Source organism: Neovison vison, chromosome 4 (assembly GCF_020171115.1).
Source record: "Neovison vison isolate M4711 chromosome 4, ASM_NN_V1, whole genome shotgun sequence".
NCBI classification, from domain to species: Eukaryota; Metazoa; Chordata; class Mammalia; order Carnivora; family Mustelidae; genus Neogale; species Neogale vison.
In genome coordinates, this window is record NC_058094.1 from 68,372,933 (window position 1) to 68,391,497 (window position 18,565).

Sequence of the window (18,565 nt, forward strand, 5' to 3'; positions counted from 1 at the left end):
ATGACATTCATTCCATACCTGAAAGTCTGTATCTGACACTCCCCTTCATCCATTTTGCCCATCTTCCCACTCTGCTCCCCTCTGGCAATCATCACTTTGTTCTCTATATTTTGGGTTTGATTCCACATTTTTGCTTATTCATTTGTTTTTTTAGATCCCATGTATGAGTGGAATCATATGATAGTTGTCTTTCTCTGACTAATCTCACTTAGCCATGATAACAACTCACTCTATCCAGGTTTTTGCAAGTGGCACAATCTCATTCATTCTGTGGCTGTGTAATAATCCCCTGTCTGCATATTCCACTTCATTATCCTTTTGTCAACTGATGGACACTTAGGTTGCTTTCACATCTTGGCTACTGTAAATAACACTGCAATAAACATAGGGGTACATATATCTTTTTAAATTAGGGTTTTCATTTTCTTGGGGTAAATACCCAAAAGTGGAATCACTGGATCATACTGCCTTTTTTTTTTTTTAAGATTTTATTTATTTATTTGAAAGAGAGATCAGAAGTACGCAGAGAGGCAGGCAGAGAGAGGGCAGGGAGCAGGCTCCCTGCTGAGCAGAGAGAGCCCAATGCGGGGCTCTTTCCCAGGACCCTGAGATCATGACCTGAGCTGAAGGCAGAGACTTAACCTCTAAGCTACCCAGGCGCCCCGAGTACTGCATTTCTATTTTTAACTTCTTGAGGAACCTCTATACTGTTTTCCCCAGTGTACCAATTTACATTCCCACCGACAGTGTTTGAGAGTTCCTTTTTCTCTATACCCTAACATATTATTTCTTTTCTTTTTTCATTTTAGACATTCTGACAAGTTTAAGGTATCTCATTGTGGTTTTGATTTGTATTTCTCTGATGATTAGTGATACTGGGCATCTACTGATATTGGGCATCTTTTCAAGTGTCCTTTGGTCATCTGTAGGTCTTCTTTAGAAAAAATATCTAGCCAAGTGCTCTGACCATTTTTAATCAATTTTTAAAAAGATTTTCTTTACTTATTTGACTCAGAGAGAGATAGCAAGAGAGGGAACACAAGGAGGGGAAGTGGGAGAGGGAGAAGCAGGTTTCCTGCTGAGCAGGGATCCTGATGTGGGACTCAATCCCAGGGATCATTACCTGAGCTGAAGGCAGACCCTTAACAACTGAGCCACCCAGGCACCAATTTTTTTCTTTTCTTTTTTTAAAGATTTTATTTATTTATTTGAGAGAGAGAGAGACAGTGAGAGAGAGCACGAGCAAGGAGAAGGTCAGAGAGCGAAGCAGACTCCCCATGGAGCTGGGAGCCTGATGCGGGACTCGATCCCGGGACTCCAGGATCACGCCCTGAGCCGAAGGCAGTCGTCCAACCAACTGAGCCACCCAGGCGTCCCAATTTTTTTCTTTTCTTTTCTTTCTTTTTTTTTTTTTTTTGTGTTGAGTTGTATAGGTTCCTTTTATATTGTGGATATTAATCACTTATTGGATGTATCATTTGCAAATATCTTCTATTTAGTAGGATGCTTTTTCAGTTTGTTGATGTTTCCCTTTGCTGTGCAAAAGCTTTTTATTTTGGTGTAGTTCTAATAGTTTATTTTGTTTCCCTTACAGGAGACATTTTCTAGAAAGATGTTGCTACATCTAATGTTGGAGATACTACTGTCTGTGTTCTCCTCTAGGACTTTTATGGTTTCAGGTCTCACACTTAAGTCTTTAAGCCATTTGAGTTTATCTTTGTGTATGGTATAAGAAAGCTGTCCAGTTCCAGTCTTCTAAATTGTAGCTGTCCAGTTTTCATAGCACCATTTATTAAAGAGATTGAAGAAAGAAAAAATGAAAGAAAGAAAGAAAGAAAGAAAGAAAGAGGAGGAAGGAAGAAAGGTAAGGGAGGGAGGGAGGGAGGGAAACTGATCTGTCCATTGTTATGCCAGTGCCATACTGTTTTGATTACTGGAAGCTTTGTGGGACTATCTTGAAATCTGGAATTGTGATACCTCCAGGGTTGTTGTTTTGTTTTGTTTGTATTTTTTCCCCTCAAAATTTCTGACTCTTTTGTAGTGCAATACAAATTTAGTATTATTTTTTTCTGGTTTTATAAAAAATTCCATTGGAATTTTGCTGGAAGTGTAGTGAATCTGTAGATTGCTGTGAGTAGTATGGATGTTTTAATAATACTAATTCTTCTACTGGTGACTGGGTGGTTCAGTCAGCTGAGCATCCAACTCTTGGTTTAAACTCAGGTCATGATCTCTGGGTTGTGGGATCAAGCCCCACATAGGGCTCCAGAATCAGCAGAGTCTCCTTGAAATTCTTTTCCTCTTCTCCTTCACCTCTCCCCCTCTGTGTGCCTGCACACTTGCACCTGCTCTCTCTCTCTACACCCTACCTCTAAAAATATATATATATATATAAATCTTTTTTTAAAAATACCAATTTTTAATTCAAGAGCATGGAATATCTTTCCATTTGTTTGTGTCCTCCTCAATTTCTTTCATCAATGTTATTACTGCATATCATAATGACACTCCTAATCTAGATATGCATCTTCTGGAATACCACACAATCACTGGATATCAAAAATGCAACTCAACCAGCAATTTCTCTACTACCTTAATTATTAGTCTCCCTATCATCAGTGACTATAGAGCATCTAAGTGTGCCCATTAAGCCTAAATGTTAGCAACAGTGAAGCTCCCATAGGAGTAAGATGATTATATTAAGCAAGCTTAATAATGTTTTACATCAAAGTAGATTGATCCATTCTGCTTCTGATCATTATGGAGTAATAAACACAGAATATAACCTCCTACCATAAAAAGAAAATAATAAAACTAGGCAAAATATGAAATAATTATTTTTCAGACACTAGACAATAGGTAATACAAGACTATAATAACAGTGAAGGAAAATTAAGATGAGCCCTTTAAGCACTGCCACTTCTGCCTGAATACAATTTCCAGACCATGGGTACAGGGAAGGAGAACCAAACAAAGCCAGAAAACTAAGCAAATCAGATAAAGACAAAAATTCAGGAGGCTAAAATGTCTAGAAGTTGGGCACCTGGATGGCTCAGTCATTAAGCGTCTTCTGCCTTAGGCTCAGGTCATGATCCCAGGGTCCTGGGATACAGCCCCGCATCCGGCTCCTTGCTCAGTGGGAAGCCTGCTTCTCCTTCTCCCACACGCCCTGCCTGTGTTCCCTCTCTCACTGTGTCTCTCTCTGTCAAACAAATAAATAAAATCTTTTTAAAAATAAAATAAAATAAAATATAAAATGTCTGGAAGTGTAGGGCAAAGCTTCAAAAAGAAGCAAAAGAGCTTCAGGGGCACCTAGGTGGCTCAGTCAGTTAAGCATCTGAATCTTCATCTCAGGGTTATGAGCCCAAGCCCCACACTCAGCTCTACTCTGGGCAAAAAAAAAAGTCTGTGGAGGGGAAACCTCAGACTTTACTATGCATCATCCATAAATGCACAGGATAAAACTCCAATAAGCTGGACAAAAAACTATGAAGGACACAAACTGAAAAATTCTTGGACACCCCAAAGTAGAAATTCCAGCTTTAGCCAGGAATAGGAGTTCTCAGTGGTCTCCTATTCAAGGAAGAGCCCCCAGAAAGGTGATTTGATAGTAATAGAACCAAACTCCCCCTATGAAGAAGGCTACTTTACAATGTCCCGAATAAAATTTTAAAAAAAGACCTCAAAAAGGTTAGTTCTTCAGTATCAGAAAAATGTGACTGTGATAGACAAAATTCTGATAGATCCCATATTCCCTGCCTTCTGGTGCTGATTCCCTGTATAAAACTCTCCCCTAGGCAGGACCTATGACTTGCTTCCAGCCAACAGAATATGACAAGGTAAAAAGACCAATGTGATTAGGGTCCCAATTCCAGATCAAATTTCAAGTCTGAATTAATCAAAAGGGAGATTATCTTGGGTGAGCCTGATATAATCAGGTAAAAGCCCTCTCTGAGTTTAGAGATCCTCCTTGCTGGCATAATAAAGTGAGCAGCCATGGTAAGAAAGCCCACGTGACAAGAAATTATGGATGCCCTCTAAGAACTATGGGCAGTCTCCAATAACATCCAGTAAGAAACCAAGGCCCTTAGTAATACAGCAACTAGTAAATGAATTCTGCCAACAATGTGAATGTGCTTAGAAGTAGATTCTCCCCTATTCAAGATTCAGATGAAGAAAACAGCCTGACACTGTTTTTTCAAGAAAAAACACATGAACAACAGACGATGGAACAACAAAGATATTAAATTAGCTATCAGAACTATGCCCAAGTATTAAATAAAAATAGGAACACAGGGACAACTGGCTGGCTCAGTAGGTAGAGCCTGTGATTCTTGATCTTGGGGCCAGATTTCAAGCTTCACGTTGGGCATGTAGCTCACTTAAACAAACAAACAAACAAACAACAACAACAACAAAAAACTGTGTTCCCTCTTTTGCTGTGTCTCTGTCAAATAAATAAAAGCTTTAAAAAAATATTTTTAAAAAAGGGGCGCCTGGGTGGCTCAGTCGGTAAGTGTCTGCCCTCAGCTCAGGTCATGATGTCAGGGTCCTGGGATCAAGCCCGGCATCGGGCTCCCTGCTAAGTGGGAAGCCTACATCTCCCTCTCCCACTCCTCTGCTGTGTTCCCTCCTCTCTTACTTGTTTCTCTCTGTTGAATAAATAAATAAAATCTTCAAAAAATATATTTTATAAAAATCAACTGGGTTTAATAAAACTTTAAAAATATGTATTTCTAAAGATTTATTTACTTGAGAGAGAGAATGTGTGCAGGGGGAAGGGCTGAGGGAGAGAAAGAACCTACAAGCAGGCTCCCCAGCTGAGCTTGGAGCCTGACATAGGGCTTGATCCCAGCACTCTGAGATCATGACCTGAACCAAAAGCAAGAGCTGGCCATTTAACCAACTGAGCCACCCAGGTGTACCACCCATCTTTTTTTTTTTTTTTAAAGATTCATTAAAAAAAAAATATATATATATATATATATATATATATATATATTTTAATAGGACCATAATGAGGAAGAAATAGAAGTTGTTATTTAAAAAAAAAAAATGGGGAGTTCTGCTTCTACTTAGCAGAAAGATACAAGAGAACACTGCTCAAACCCTACAATGGGAAAAAAGCATCTATAAAACTGTAACTTTTAAAAAGCCCATCAGAGAGCTGAGGTTATAAGCAACCAAATGAAGTGAATTCCAAAGGGTATAGTAAAAACCAATTCAAAGAGAGATGGGATAATCCAACAAATTTTTTACCTTTCCTAGAATGTGGAGAAGTAGGCAGCTGCCTTAAAGGAGGTAGGAAAAGCTGAAATGCTAATGAATTCTTAAAGGCTTTCTGTGGGCTAGAGTAAAAACATAGATTCTCTGGAAAACCCAGACACAAGAGGAGTCTGCACTCACTTCTCCACCTCCACCAGATGTTTCTGAGAGAGACTGGAGACAGGACAACATGAGACACAGGAAAGAGACCATTCTGAGGCCAAATAACACTGCATGCTTTCCCAATCCTTCTTTCATAGAAAGCAACAGCCGTATTCTACTGGTTGAACAGCAGAAAACCTTCTGGACCCAGCATTCTGCACTTATGAGGTTCTATTACTGTTAGGGGGAAGGGTAGGAAATTCTCACCCAAGACCCTCCGCAAACATAAAGGAAGAGTTTGGCTACTACTCTGGGAAGCATCAGGAACACTGAGAGAGACTCACTTCTGAGAACCAGATGCAAAGAATCAGCCTTGCACCAAAGAAAAGGCAACAGCAATCACTCTGTCAGAGTCAGGCAGGTTCTGCTGAAAATTAATTAAAGTGTAGGCACACTGAGAAAATTCCTCCAGCACTCCAGGTCCCACACTAAGACAGAGAATTTAAAACATTTCTAAACAAATGGTAGAAGAAGAGTTGAAAATCATTAAATATGCACAAGACATGAACATCACTATCAACCAATTGATGTACTTGACATATAAAAACCACTACACTCAACAACCATATAATGCGCATTCTTTCAACTACAAACTAAAAATTCACCAAGATGAACTATATTCTAAGCCATTAAAAACATTTTTTAAATTCAAATTTGAAATAAATGAAATCATACCAACTTTTTTTGGATCGTAAGGGAATTAAATAAGCAGTCAATAATAAAAAGACAGGAGGAAAATCCCCAAATATTTGAAAATTTAAAAGCATACTTCTAAATAATCCATGATTCTTTTATAAACCCTATAATATATTGTTATTTTTGCTCTAAGTAGTCATTGTTTTAATTTTTAAAATAAAGCAAAAGACTCCAAATTAGATCCTTGAGGCAAAATTATAGGAAGACAAATTTCAATTCAATTGAAATGAGAATTTTATAACAATCTCATTATGCTACCTCTGGAGTTCCCTATGGTTCCATACATATATAGGCTGGGCAGGGGCGTAACTCATGAGATAAATCACTGGATTAAATGATTTTAAATGGTCTGTCCTAAGCATTAGAGTCTACTGTCTTACCAAATATTCATGCATAAATTTCAGGATTACAATAATGGTAAATTTATGCCGTTCAATATTAAAATTTCAGGGCAGAGTAATCCGTTTATTGATAAAATTATTTGTCAGTGGGCTCTGAACAAAGAAAGCCATTTCTCCAATTTTTCATGTTTAATAAAATACATCATAAGAATGAAGCCTTTACTCTCACCTACTAATAGGTTACACTGGTAAATTCTCACTTAAAGACACTACATTAGAATAAAACTTTAGGGGTGCCTGGGTGACTCAGTAGAGCAGCTGACTCTTAATTTTGGCTCAGGTCATGATCATGGGGTCCTGGGATCAAACCCCACATCAGGATCTGATTGTGTTCTCTCACTCTCAAATAAATAGATCTTAAAAAAATAAAAAAATAAAAAGAATAAAACTCTAGTTGCTATGCCCTATTTTCTCATAATAGCCATTTCAAGAAAACAAAAATTTGAGAATATCTCAACAAAATGTTTCTAATCCTAGATTTAAATTACTGGCTACTTTCAGGTTGAATGAATCTAAACTTTTATCCAATTTCCTCACATACTTCCCCTGAAACCAAATTTCAGGTCATTTTTTCTAATAGTTTTTACACAGAAAACAGACTACTTTTCTATTTTAAAGTTATACATAGGAAATAAGGAAGGCCCTCTCTTCACACTGTTTCTGAAATTATGACAAGTAGCAAATCAACATTCTTATATTAACCAGTGACCTTCATTTCTGATAAAACAAACAGAAAATCTGTATTATAATCAAGGTTTGAACAAAACACCTTCTCAAACTACTGGGAAAGAACATAGGAAAAGGATGTTTATCAAGGGATAAAAAGGTTTAGTTCAGGGAAACTAAACTTATAATGTAAGGCAGTTCTATACTAGCTAAAGAAGAAAAAGAAGAAGAATGAAGAAAAAAAACTATTGCATATAAAACAGAATATAAGAAATAGCCACACTACAATGAAGTTACTGAAATTAATATTTCATTTATCTTCTATGGAAAGCTCATCATTAAATAAAGTTATTTCACTTTAAAGTTATATTAGGAGCTATACAGTACACATTAACTATTTAGCATATAGAGTCTACCATAAAGTAAGCACTAGATAAGAGTTTTCTATTATTAATAAAAATAGTTTTAATGACAATACTGACACGTCACTAAAGACCCTATCTAGAAAGGAAGGAGCAAGATGGTAGAGGAATAGAAGATCGAAATTTTGTAGGGTCCCAGGAATTCAGCTAGATAGTTATCAAACCATTTTGAACACCAACAAACTCAACAGGAGATAGAAGAAAAAAATAGCAGCAATTCTACGAACAGAAAAGCTACCATTTTCTGGAAGGTAGAACATGCAGAGAAGTGAATCCAAGGCAATATATGGAAGATAGGGAAGACAGACCCCAGAAAGGAGGGGCCAGCTCCCGCAAAACAGAGAGCAGCAGAGCACAAAATCAGAACTTTTAGAAGTCTACCCCACTGAGGGACATTGCTCCAGAGGCTAAGTGGGGGTGTGGGGGAGCCTTCACTGCAATAGTGTGGTATCAGGTCCCTCGGGGTCACAAAAAGACCAGGGGTGCCTGTGTGTGGCAGAGCCCCCAGGTACTGGAGCAGGGAAGCCATCTACAGAGATGGAGCCAAGGACTAGTCTCTCAGCTGGGGGTTACCTTAAAAAATGATCCCCGGCAGAGTCAGGCCACTGCTCTTCAAGCAGGAACCCACAAGGCGGCAGAATCAGGGAAATCACCCCCCTTCCACACCAGGAGGAACGGTGCATGAGCACACTACAGGAATCTGCTGGGTTTGGAGACTCCAAATGGGGCCATGTGCCAGAAACAGAAATGCACAGTAACAGGCCGGGTGAGCATGAAGCACAGCCAGATACTGGGGAGACAGGAGTGACTGACTGCTTTTCTCTGAGGGCGCAATGGGCAGCTGGGCCCCAAGCAGCCCTCTGGGTCGGATATTGGGAGGCCACCACTTTGATTCTCTTCTGCCATGCTGAACAGAAAGCATTCAGGGAAAAAAAGCTACCGAGAGCAAACCCAAGCAGATTACTTAGCCAGGCCCCTCCCAAGGGCAGTGGAATTCTGCCTCAGCAAAGACATTTGAGAATCACTACAACAGGCCCCTTCCCCAGAAGATCAGCAAGAACATCCAGCCAAGACCAAGTTCACCAATCGTAAGAACTGAGGAACTCCAGAGTGAGGAGAATGCAGCATAAAGAGTTCATGACTGTTTTCCCCATCATTCTTCAGTCTTTCAAAGTTAAAATTCGTTAGATTTCATTCTTATTCTATTTTTTTAACTTTTTAACTTTTCCTCTTTCTTATTTTAATCTATTTTAACTTACCTTTTTAAAAATCATTTTTAATTTTCACTGCTATAGTCATATTCTATCCCTTCATTGCATTTAATCTTATTTGTTGTATACATATAAGTTTCTCTTTATTTAAAATTCTGGGATACAGTTTCTTCTAACAGATCAAAATATACCCTAAATCTAGCATATAGCTTTGTTCTAGTCTCCAGCCTGATCACATTCTTTCCTTTTTTTTTCCTTTCTTTTTTCAACTTCTTACCAATTCCTTTTTTAAAATATTTTTTAATTTTCATGTTCAGTCATATTTCATCCCTACAACACGCTTACCCTTATTTTTGTGTGTATATATATATATGTGTATATATATATATAGATATATATATGTTTTTCTTCCTTAAAATTGTGGGAGCCATTTTTTTCTAAGAGACCAAAATACACCCAAAATCAAATGTGTGGCTCTGTCCTATTCACCAGCCTAATTATATGTGTGTGTGTGTGTGTGTGTGTGTGTATAGATATAGATATAGATATAGATATAGATATAGATATGTACTTTTTTTTCTCCCCTCCATTTCAGGCCCCTTCTGATTTGGTTAGCATATATTTTTCTGGGGTCATTGCTACCCTTTTAGCCCAGGGCCAGATGGCTTCCCAGGGGAATTCTACCAAACATTTAAAGAAAAATTAATACCTACTTTCCTGAAACTGTTCCAGAAAAAGAGAAATGGAAAGAAAATTTTCAAACTCTTTTGATGAGGGCAGCATTACCTTAATCCCAAAACCAGACAAAGACCCCATCAAAAGGAGACTTACAAACCAATATCCCTGATGAACATGGATGCAAAAGATCTCACCAAAACCCTGGCCAATAGGATCCAACAGTACATTAAAAGGATTATTCATCACGACCAAGTGGGATTTATTCCTGGGCTACAATGTTGGTTCAACATCTACAAATCAATCAATGTGATATAATACATTAACAAAAGAAAGAACAAGAACATATGATACTTTCAATAGATGCTGAAAAAGCATGTGACAAAGTACAGCAACCTTTCCTGATCAAAACTCTTCACAATATAGGGACAGAGTTTACATCCCTCAATATCATAAAAGTAATCTATGAAACACCCACAGCAAATATCATTCTCAATAGGGAAGAACTGAGAGCTTTTCCCCTAAGGTCAGGAACATGGCAGAGCTGTCCACTATCACCACTGCTATTCAACATAGTACTAGAAGTCCTAGCCTCAGCAATCAGACAACAAAAGGAAATTAAAGGCATCCGAATTGGCAAAGAAGAAGTCAAACTCTACTCTTTGCAGATGATATGATACTTTATGTAGAAAACCTGAAAGACTTCACTCCAAAACTGCTAGAACTCATACAGGAATTCAATAAAGTGTCAGGATATAAAATGAATGCATGGAAATCAGTTGCATTTCTATACACCAACAATAAAACAGAAGAAGGAGAAATTAAGGAGTCGATCTCATCTACATTGCATCCAAAACTGTAAGATACCTAGGAATAAACCTAACCAAAGAGCAAAGACTCTGTACTCAGAAAATTATAAAGTACTCATAAAAGAAACTGAGGAAGACACAAAGAATTGGAAAAATATTGGGGCACCTGGGTGGCTTAGTGGGTTAAAGCCTCTGCCTTCGGCTCAGGTCATGATCTCAGGGTCCTGGAATCGAGCCCCGCATCAGGCTCTCTGCTTGGCAAGGAGCCCGTTTCCTCCTCTCTCTCTGCCTACCTCTCTGCCTACTTGTGATCTCTGTCTGTCAAATAAATAAAATCTTGAAAAAAAAAAAATGAAATGGAAAAATGTTCCATGCTCATGAGTTGGAAGATAAGAAATTGTGAAAATATCTATGCTACCTAAAGCAATCTACACATTTAATGCAATCCCTACCAAAATACCATCAACTTTTTTCAAAGAGATGGAACAAATAATCCTAAAATTTATACAGAACCAGAAAAGACTCCAAATAGCCAGGGAATGTTGAAAAAGAAAACCAAAGTTGACAGCATCACAATTCCAGACTTTAAGCTCTATTACAAAGCTATAATCATCAAGACAGTATGGTACTGGCACAAAAACAGACACATAGATCAATGGAGCAGAAGAGAGAGCCCAGAAATGGACCCTCAACTCTATGGTCAACTAATCTTTGACAAGGCAGGAAAGAATGTCCAATGGAAAAAAGAGAGTCTCTTCAACAAATGGTGCTGGGAAAATTGGACAGCCACAAGCAAAAGAATGAAAATGGACCAATTCCTTACACCACACACAAAAAGAGATTCAAAATGGATGAAAGACCTCAATGTGAGACAAGAATCCATCAAAATCCTTGAGGGAACAGATAGCAACCTCTTCGACGTCAGCCATAGCAACTTCTTCCTAGAAACATGCCAAAAGCAAGGGAAGCAAAGGCAAAAATGAACTATTGGGCCTTCATCAAGATCAAAGCATCTGCACCACAAAGGAAACAGTCAATAAAACCAAAAGACAACCGAAAGAATGGGAAAAGATATTTTCAAATGACGTATCAGATAAAGGACTAGTATCCAAAATCTATAAAGAACTTACAAACTCAACATCCAAGGAACCAATAATCCAATCAAGAAATGCGCAGAAGACATGAACAGACATTTCTGCAAAGAAGACATCCAGATAGCCAACAGACACAAGAAAAAGTGCTCCACATCACTCGGCATCAGGGAAATACAAATCAAAACCACAATGAGATACCACCTCACACCATTCAGAATGGCTAAAATGAACAAGTTAGGAAATGACAGATGCTGGCGAGGATGCAGAGAAAGGGAACCCTCCTACACTGTTGGTGGGAATCCAAGCGGTGCAAACACTCTGGAAAACAGTGTGGGGGTTCCTCAAAAAGTTGAAAATAGAACTACCCTACGACCCAGCAATCACACTATTGGGTATTTACTCTAAAGATACAAATTTAGTGATCCGAAGGGGCACGTGCACCCAAATGTTTATAGCAGCAATGTCCACAATAGCCAAACTATGGAAAGAACCTAGATGTCCATCAACAGATGAATGGATAAAGAAGATGTGGTATATATATACAACGAATACTATGCAGCCATCAAAAAACCCCAAAATTTTGCCATTTGCAATGAAGTGGATGGAACTAGAGGGTACTATGCTAAGTGAAATAAGTCAATCAGAGAAAGAAAATTATTGTATGATCTCTCGGATATTAGGAATTTGAAAGGCAGAGTGGGGGTTGGGGGTAGGAGGGAAAAATGAAACAAGATGGCACTGGAGAGGGAGACAAACCATAAGAGACTCAACCTCAGGAAACAAACTGAGGGTTGCTGGAGGCAGGACAAGAGGGACAGGGTGGCTGGGTGATGGACACTGGGGAGGGTATGTGCTATGGTGGTGAGTACTGTGAATTGTGTAAGACTGACATTTCATAGACCTGTACCCCTAAAAAAAATAATACATTATACGTTAATAAATTTAAAATATACCAAAAAAAAAAGAAAAAAGCCTTGTCTAGAACAGTCTGCAAAAGTTTAATCAACTGTATGTTTTGTACATACCAAAGAGCATTCCTGCAAAAGGACTACAGAGCTCTCTGTTAGATTTGGATGGTTCATTGTCTCGAGCACTAAAACAAAAAAGAAAAAGAATTTGAGGCCAGATGATTTTCAAGTAACAAAAATTTAAAGTAAACTGTAGGTATGAGTTATGGGGCTTCAAAGTACTATGGACACCATAATAGTCACATATTTTAAAGTCAAAGTAAAATCACAGCATTTTCTCTCTTTATACAGTAGGACCTTGATATTCACACTCTATAAATATATAACCTTTTTCTTCAGCTTGCATCAGTGGCTCTATACATTCCCAATAAAACTCTTTTTCATAAGAACAGTTAACCCAGTTAGGAAAATGAATATAAATACACATAAATCCGGCTCTCTGCTCTTCCCCGTTCGACAGACAGCCGCATCTTCAGGTGCAGTGCCAGCCGCGTGCCCGAGACACGATGGTGAAGGTCGGAGTGAACGGATTTGGCCGTATTGGGCGCCTGGTCACCAGGGCTGCTTTTAACTCTGGTAAAGTGGATATTGTCGCCATCAATGACCCTTTCATTGATCTCAACTACATGGTCTACATGTTCCAGTATGATTCTACCCACGGTAAATTCCACGGCACAGTCAAGGCTGAGAACGGGAAGCTTGTCATCAATGGGAAGTCCATCTCCATCTTCCAGGAGCGAGATCCCGCCAACATCAAATGGGGTGATGCTGGTGCTGAGTATGTTGTGGAGTCCACTGGGGTCTTCACCACCATGGAGAAGGCTGGGGCTCACTTGAAGGGCGGGGCCAAGAGGGTCATCATCTCTGCTCCTTCTGCTGATGCCCCCATGTTCGTGATGGGTGTGAACCATGAGAAGTATGACAACTCCCTCAAGATTGTCAGCAATGCCTCCTGTACCACCAACTGCTTGGCTCCTCTGGCCAAGGTCATCCATGACAACTTCGGCATTGTGGAGGGACTCATGACCACCGTCCATGCCATCACTGCCACCCAGAAGACTGTGGACGGCCCCTCTGGGAAGCTGTGGCGTGAGGGCCGAGGGGCTGCCCAGAACATCATCCCTGCTTCCACTGGTGCAGCCAAGGCTGTAGGCAAGGTCATCCCTGAGCTGAATGGGAAGCTCACTGGCATGGCCTTCCGTGTCCCCACCCCCAATGTGTCTGTTGTGGATCTGACCTGCCGCCTGGAGAAAGCTGCCAAATACGATGACATCAAGAAGGTGGTGAAGCAGGCATCAGAGGGCCCCCTTAAGGGCATCCTGGGATATACTGAGGACCAGGTTGTCTCCTGCGACTTCAACAGTGACACCCACTCCTCTACCTTCGATGCTGGGGCTGGCATTGCTCTCAATGACCACTTTGTCAAGCTCATTTCCTGGTATGACAATGAATTTGGCTACAGCAACCGGGTGGTGGACCTTATGGTCCACATGGCCTCCAAGGAATAAGAGCCCCCTGAACCACCAGCCCCAGCCAGAGCAAGAGGAAGAAAGAGGCCCTCAGCTGCTGGGGAATCCCTGCCCCAACTTATCCCCTAAAACACTGAGAATCTCCCAACCTCCACTGTTTCCATCCCAGACCCCCTGAAGAAGGGGAGGGGCTTGGGGAGCCCTACCTTGTCATGTACCATCAATAAAGTATACTGTACCCAGCCAAAAAAAAATAAATAAATAAATAAATAAATAAATACACATAAATCCTAATAAAAAGAAGAGAAAAGAGATACTTATTCACATGCTTGAAAAAGATCATCTCTTAAAACCCCTTCCTTATAGAAATAACGAGGAAAAAAAAAAGACAACCCCTCAATTGAAACCTACTCAGACCCAAGCAGCAAATTATCTTTACTCAAGCACTTGTATATAATACTTTTTTTCAAAGAAAAGAGACACCTTTCCTGACATATGACATTACTATCTTCATTATACACTACAGATTGGGAATCATTTATACTTATGTACAATATAAGAAAGCCACCAAAATGATAAAAACTATCAACAAAAAGAGAACATGAATATAAAATACATATAATTTCTGTTTTTTCATCATGACAGAATTATTATGAGCACGAATTTTACAAAGTAAGCATAAAAGTTACCTACCTACTCAATAGGCTGAAAATTAAAAAAAAATTTTTTTTTCCAAGGAAAACTCACATTGCAGGAACATTTTCAATTTATTTCCACTTAAGTTATATCACTCCTGTAACTCCCAATATATTTTATTGAATTTTAATCCATTAAACTACATGCTTATTTCTCCTTACATTATTTCAAACAAATTTATATATACTTTATAATTATAGGGACTTATTTGGAACACCTTGGCACACTTATAATCAAACATTGCTGTTCAAAAGAATGCTGTAAAGTACTATAAATTCTCATTTAACACCATTCACTTAATTCTTTTATTTTTCCCTTTAATTATTTTCTTATTAAATAAGGACAGCTGTTATCATACTATACCGTTCTACTTATTCAGTAAGCCAGTTTTTTTGGTTTTTGTTTTTTGTTTTCTTTATTTGACAGACAGAGATCACAAGTAGGCAGAGAGGCAAGCAGAGAGAGAGGGGGAAGCGGCTCTGCACTGAGCAGAGCGCCCAATGCGGGGCTCGATCCCAGGACCCTGAGACCATGACCTGAGCCGAAGGCAGAGGCTTTAACCCACTGGGCCACCCAGGTATCCCCGGTAAGCCAGTTTTAGTGGTTGCCGTTTCACAGTGTAAAGACTGAAGGGCAGAATTTATATGACATACTATACCTTTTATTTCCAGCAGATGAAATGCATGTGTTTGACTGTTCTGTGACATCACCATGCTCCATGGGAGGTACATCCCCTCGTCTGTTCCCGTACATCCTTAAAAACACATTAGCTTATAGAGCTTGCTCCACGTACAGTGGACCTTCTTACATCTCTTTGGTGCTTTTATATTTGATATTGGAAATGTTAAAGGGAACAAAGAGTTATAATGAAGTTTTACTGCAAACACATTTGAAAATTAATTTGAAGGAGATTTAATTCAAGTATGACTTGCTGGTTAATAAGAGAAACAGAGTTTGGATTCAATAGTCTTTAAAACAAAAGGTTATTATAAATTATTCCAATATAACTTCTAGAAAATTTTAATTTCAAAACTCTGCATATACTCATTTTATCATTCATTTAATTCAAAGAATTAATTAGTACCTATTAGATGTCAAGTACTATTTTTTTTAAGCACTGGGTATGTGAACATGGTCCTTGCTCTCATGAGCATTACAGACAATTTCACAATGAGATCTCTTTTTTAAACAAAATTCATAGATCCTGGAAATTATCTCACTGCATATTCAAAGCTTTTTATCTTAAAAATGTAGCAGCTGTCTTACCATTAAGTTAAATGTGACAAGGCACAACATTTGCTAACACTGTAAATCACATGGAAGAATAAATAATTAGCAATAGGTGAAGGGAAAACATTATAAACAAATAGTCTGATACATTGGTAAAAAATTATCACTTTACTCACAAGGTCATGAGCAACAACAAAGAAAGGAATTTTTTTAATCATTTTCAGAAAATAAAGCTTAAAATTTTTTCAATTAATCTTTTTTTTTCCACTTGGCAAACACTGACTTCTTCAGCTTAATTCCTCATACCAGAGAAACCAACATGATTTTTCACACCAACATTTATCAGCATCCATGAAAATCAGCATTTCACAAGTCAAATTTCTTCACGTGGCTGTTAACAAACTATATTTTCTCTCAAAAGGACTATTAGAGAGAAATATGGCTGTTAAAGTATTATCAATACTGTAGGTGAATTTCATTTTCACATTAAGAAAAATGGCAATTTTTAGGAGAAAAACTTTTCGTTCTCCACAGAGCTAGCACGGAAGTCTTTCTTCACTTGTGTCCATCACACAAGCCACTGTCAATATTATCTGTGGAGAAAAAATTATCCAGAATTGTGACCTTCAACATATCTGACCTGGAATGACACATAAAGAGCTTTAAAAAAAAATTTTTTTTACGATTTTATTGATTTATTTGACAGACAGAGATCACAAGTAGGCAGAGAGGCAGGCAGAGAGAGAGGGCAAAGCAGGCCCCCTGCTGAGCAGAGAGCCAGGTGCAGGGCTCGATCCCAGGACCCTAAGATCATGACCTAAGCCAAAGGTAGAGGCTTTACCTCAGAGCCACCCAGGCACCCCAAATAACTTCAATTTTTTATCTATATCTAAAGCAACAGAACCCTCCACAAGCCCTTCCAAAAAGGAATGTCAACTTATTTCAACTTATCAAAACAAGAGCTGGTTTTAGATCTAAAACTTATGTGCTCAAATCTGTTTTAAACTGACGTAACAGTTTAGCATCTCTCATTCCCTATTTCTACCACTTAAAGAATTGATAAATATAAACTCAAATTCAAATTTGTAATTAATAATGCCAAGCAACCAGATTTAGTTATACTTGTCTATATTCAATATGCATGAGCAGAAAAGAGTTAATAGCACAGGCCTAAAATTGCCTATCCTTAGAAATACCAATTTGAAAGGCAGGCCCTTGGCTGGCACCTGGGAGCATAGATTCTGGGGGGAGTCCTACCATTCTCAGGACTAATAAAAAGAGTGGCTCACTGTACCTAAACTGTCTATACAAACAATATAGTTTTTGCTGAAATCTGCTTTCCTTCAAGAAGTTCAGAATTTTCATATATCCTTGGTGCCTATGTGACCAGCTCCCAATAAAAACATTGGGCACTGACTCTCTAATGATCTTTCCTAGTAGACAACATTACACCCATGTTGTCATATTTCAATGCTGGAGGAATTAAGCACGTCCACTAGGACAGAACTCTTGGAAACTTGTGCCTGCTTGCCTTCAGATTTTGTCCAAGGCCCTTTTGGTGATTTTACTTTGTATCCTTTTGCTGTAATAAATCATACCCATGAATATAACTGTATAAGGAAGTCTTGTGAGTCCTCCTGATGAATCACTGAAGCTGGGGGTAAACTCCCATGACTCAACAGACAAAAGTAAATGTGTTGATGTGGTACAGTGGTGCCTCCCAACAAATTAGAGAAATTTAAAGTTACAAATTTTTAAAAACCTATCTCGATTTTAAAAGCTAAAATTAAAGGCTGCTTATTATACACTAAAATTTATCCAAGAGTTTGTGACTTTCTGCATTTTCAGTTAGGTTTCCTAAAAGCAACATTGAGACTTGCAATTCTAGCTTATCTTTATGCAGTTGTACCAAAGTATGATATATCCAAAGCATCTGTATTCAAAGCATCTGTATACCAAAGTATGATATATGCAAAGCATCCAAAGCATTGTATCCAAAGCAAAAAATGTTTTGTAGGTTCTTCAGTATATATAACTATCTTAATAGGGTAAGCACCATAAACACAAAACATCATTTTCAAAGTCCATTCTAAATTAAAGAAATTTAAGAAATTATTTTTGGGTAAAGTTAAGATCTCATTGTTAAATTCTATAGTAAAATTATAAGACTTCCTAATGAAGTGCCCATAGGGAATATAGCTTTAAAAAAAGAAAAAAAAATCATTACCATAACAATAAAAATCCCATCTTGTCACGGATAAAATCAAAATCTTGTCATGATAAAATCAAGACTAGAGAAACATTTAAGAGGCCAAAGAAAAGTAGAGACATACATTTCACTAAAAAGGATAAAATAAAATCTTAAGGCATCCTATTTAATTTTATGGAATGACTCATGCTATGACTATGCCTACTTTGTTAAATCAATGAAAAATTACTATTTACAGAGATTTTATAAATATTTTTTAAATTTACTACTATATTAAAAACAAAAACAAAAACAAAAACCAGAAGGGAAACCAATAAGCTATAAAGCCAAATTACAGAATGGCAAGTAAGCTACCTTATTTCCTATTAAAATACCCTCATAATTATAATGGAATTTCCTTAATTTACTGAACTTTTTTTTTCATATTTCTAATAAATCTAACATCTAATCACTATTTTTTTTAAAGATTTTATTTATTTATTTGACAGAGAGAAATCACAAGCAGATGGAGAGGCAGGCAGAGAGAGAGAGAGAGGGAAGCAGGCTCCCTGCTGAGCAGAGAGCCCGATGCAGGACTCGATCCCAGGACCCT

General features: G+C 38.1%; 2 protein-coding genes across 12 annotated transcripts in view; one reads left to right on the forward strand and one right to left on the reverse strand.

Annotated features, from left to right (window-relative positions):
• The window catches only part of CSPP1 (centrosome and spindle pole associated protein 1), a 170,944-nt gene that overhangs the window by 85,707 nt on the left and 66,672 nt on the right, over positions 1 to 18,565 (reverse strand). For 9 of the 11 annotated variants that reach the window (XM_044245503.1, XM_044245500.1, XM_044245502.1 and 6 more), the window contains 2 exons: positions 15,193 to 15,288; positions 12,427 to 12,494 (listed from right to left, as the gene is read on the reverse strand). The exons of the other annotated variants lie outside the window; for them this stretch is intronic. In XM_044245503.1, the coding sequence (XP_044101438.1) occupies positions 12,427 to 12,494; positions 15,193 to 15,288 (164 nt within the window). The remainder of the gene's footprint in view (positions 1 to 12,426; positions 12,495 to 15,192; positions 15,289 to 18,565) is intronic. 11 annotated transcript variants of the gene reach the window in all.
• LOC122904543 (glyceraldehyde-3-phosphate dehydrogenase-like) lies at positions 12,801 to 14,080 on the forward strand. Its single transcript, XM_044245508.1, has one exon. It carries the CDS (start codon positions 12,876 to 12,878, stop codon positions 13,875 to 13,877), a length of 1,002 nt encoding a protein of 333 aa, XP_044101443.1. The 5' UTR covers positions 12,801 to 12,875; the 3' UTR covers positions 13,878 to 14,080.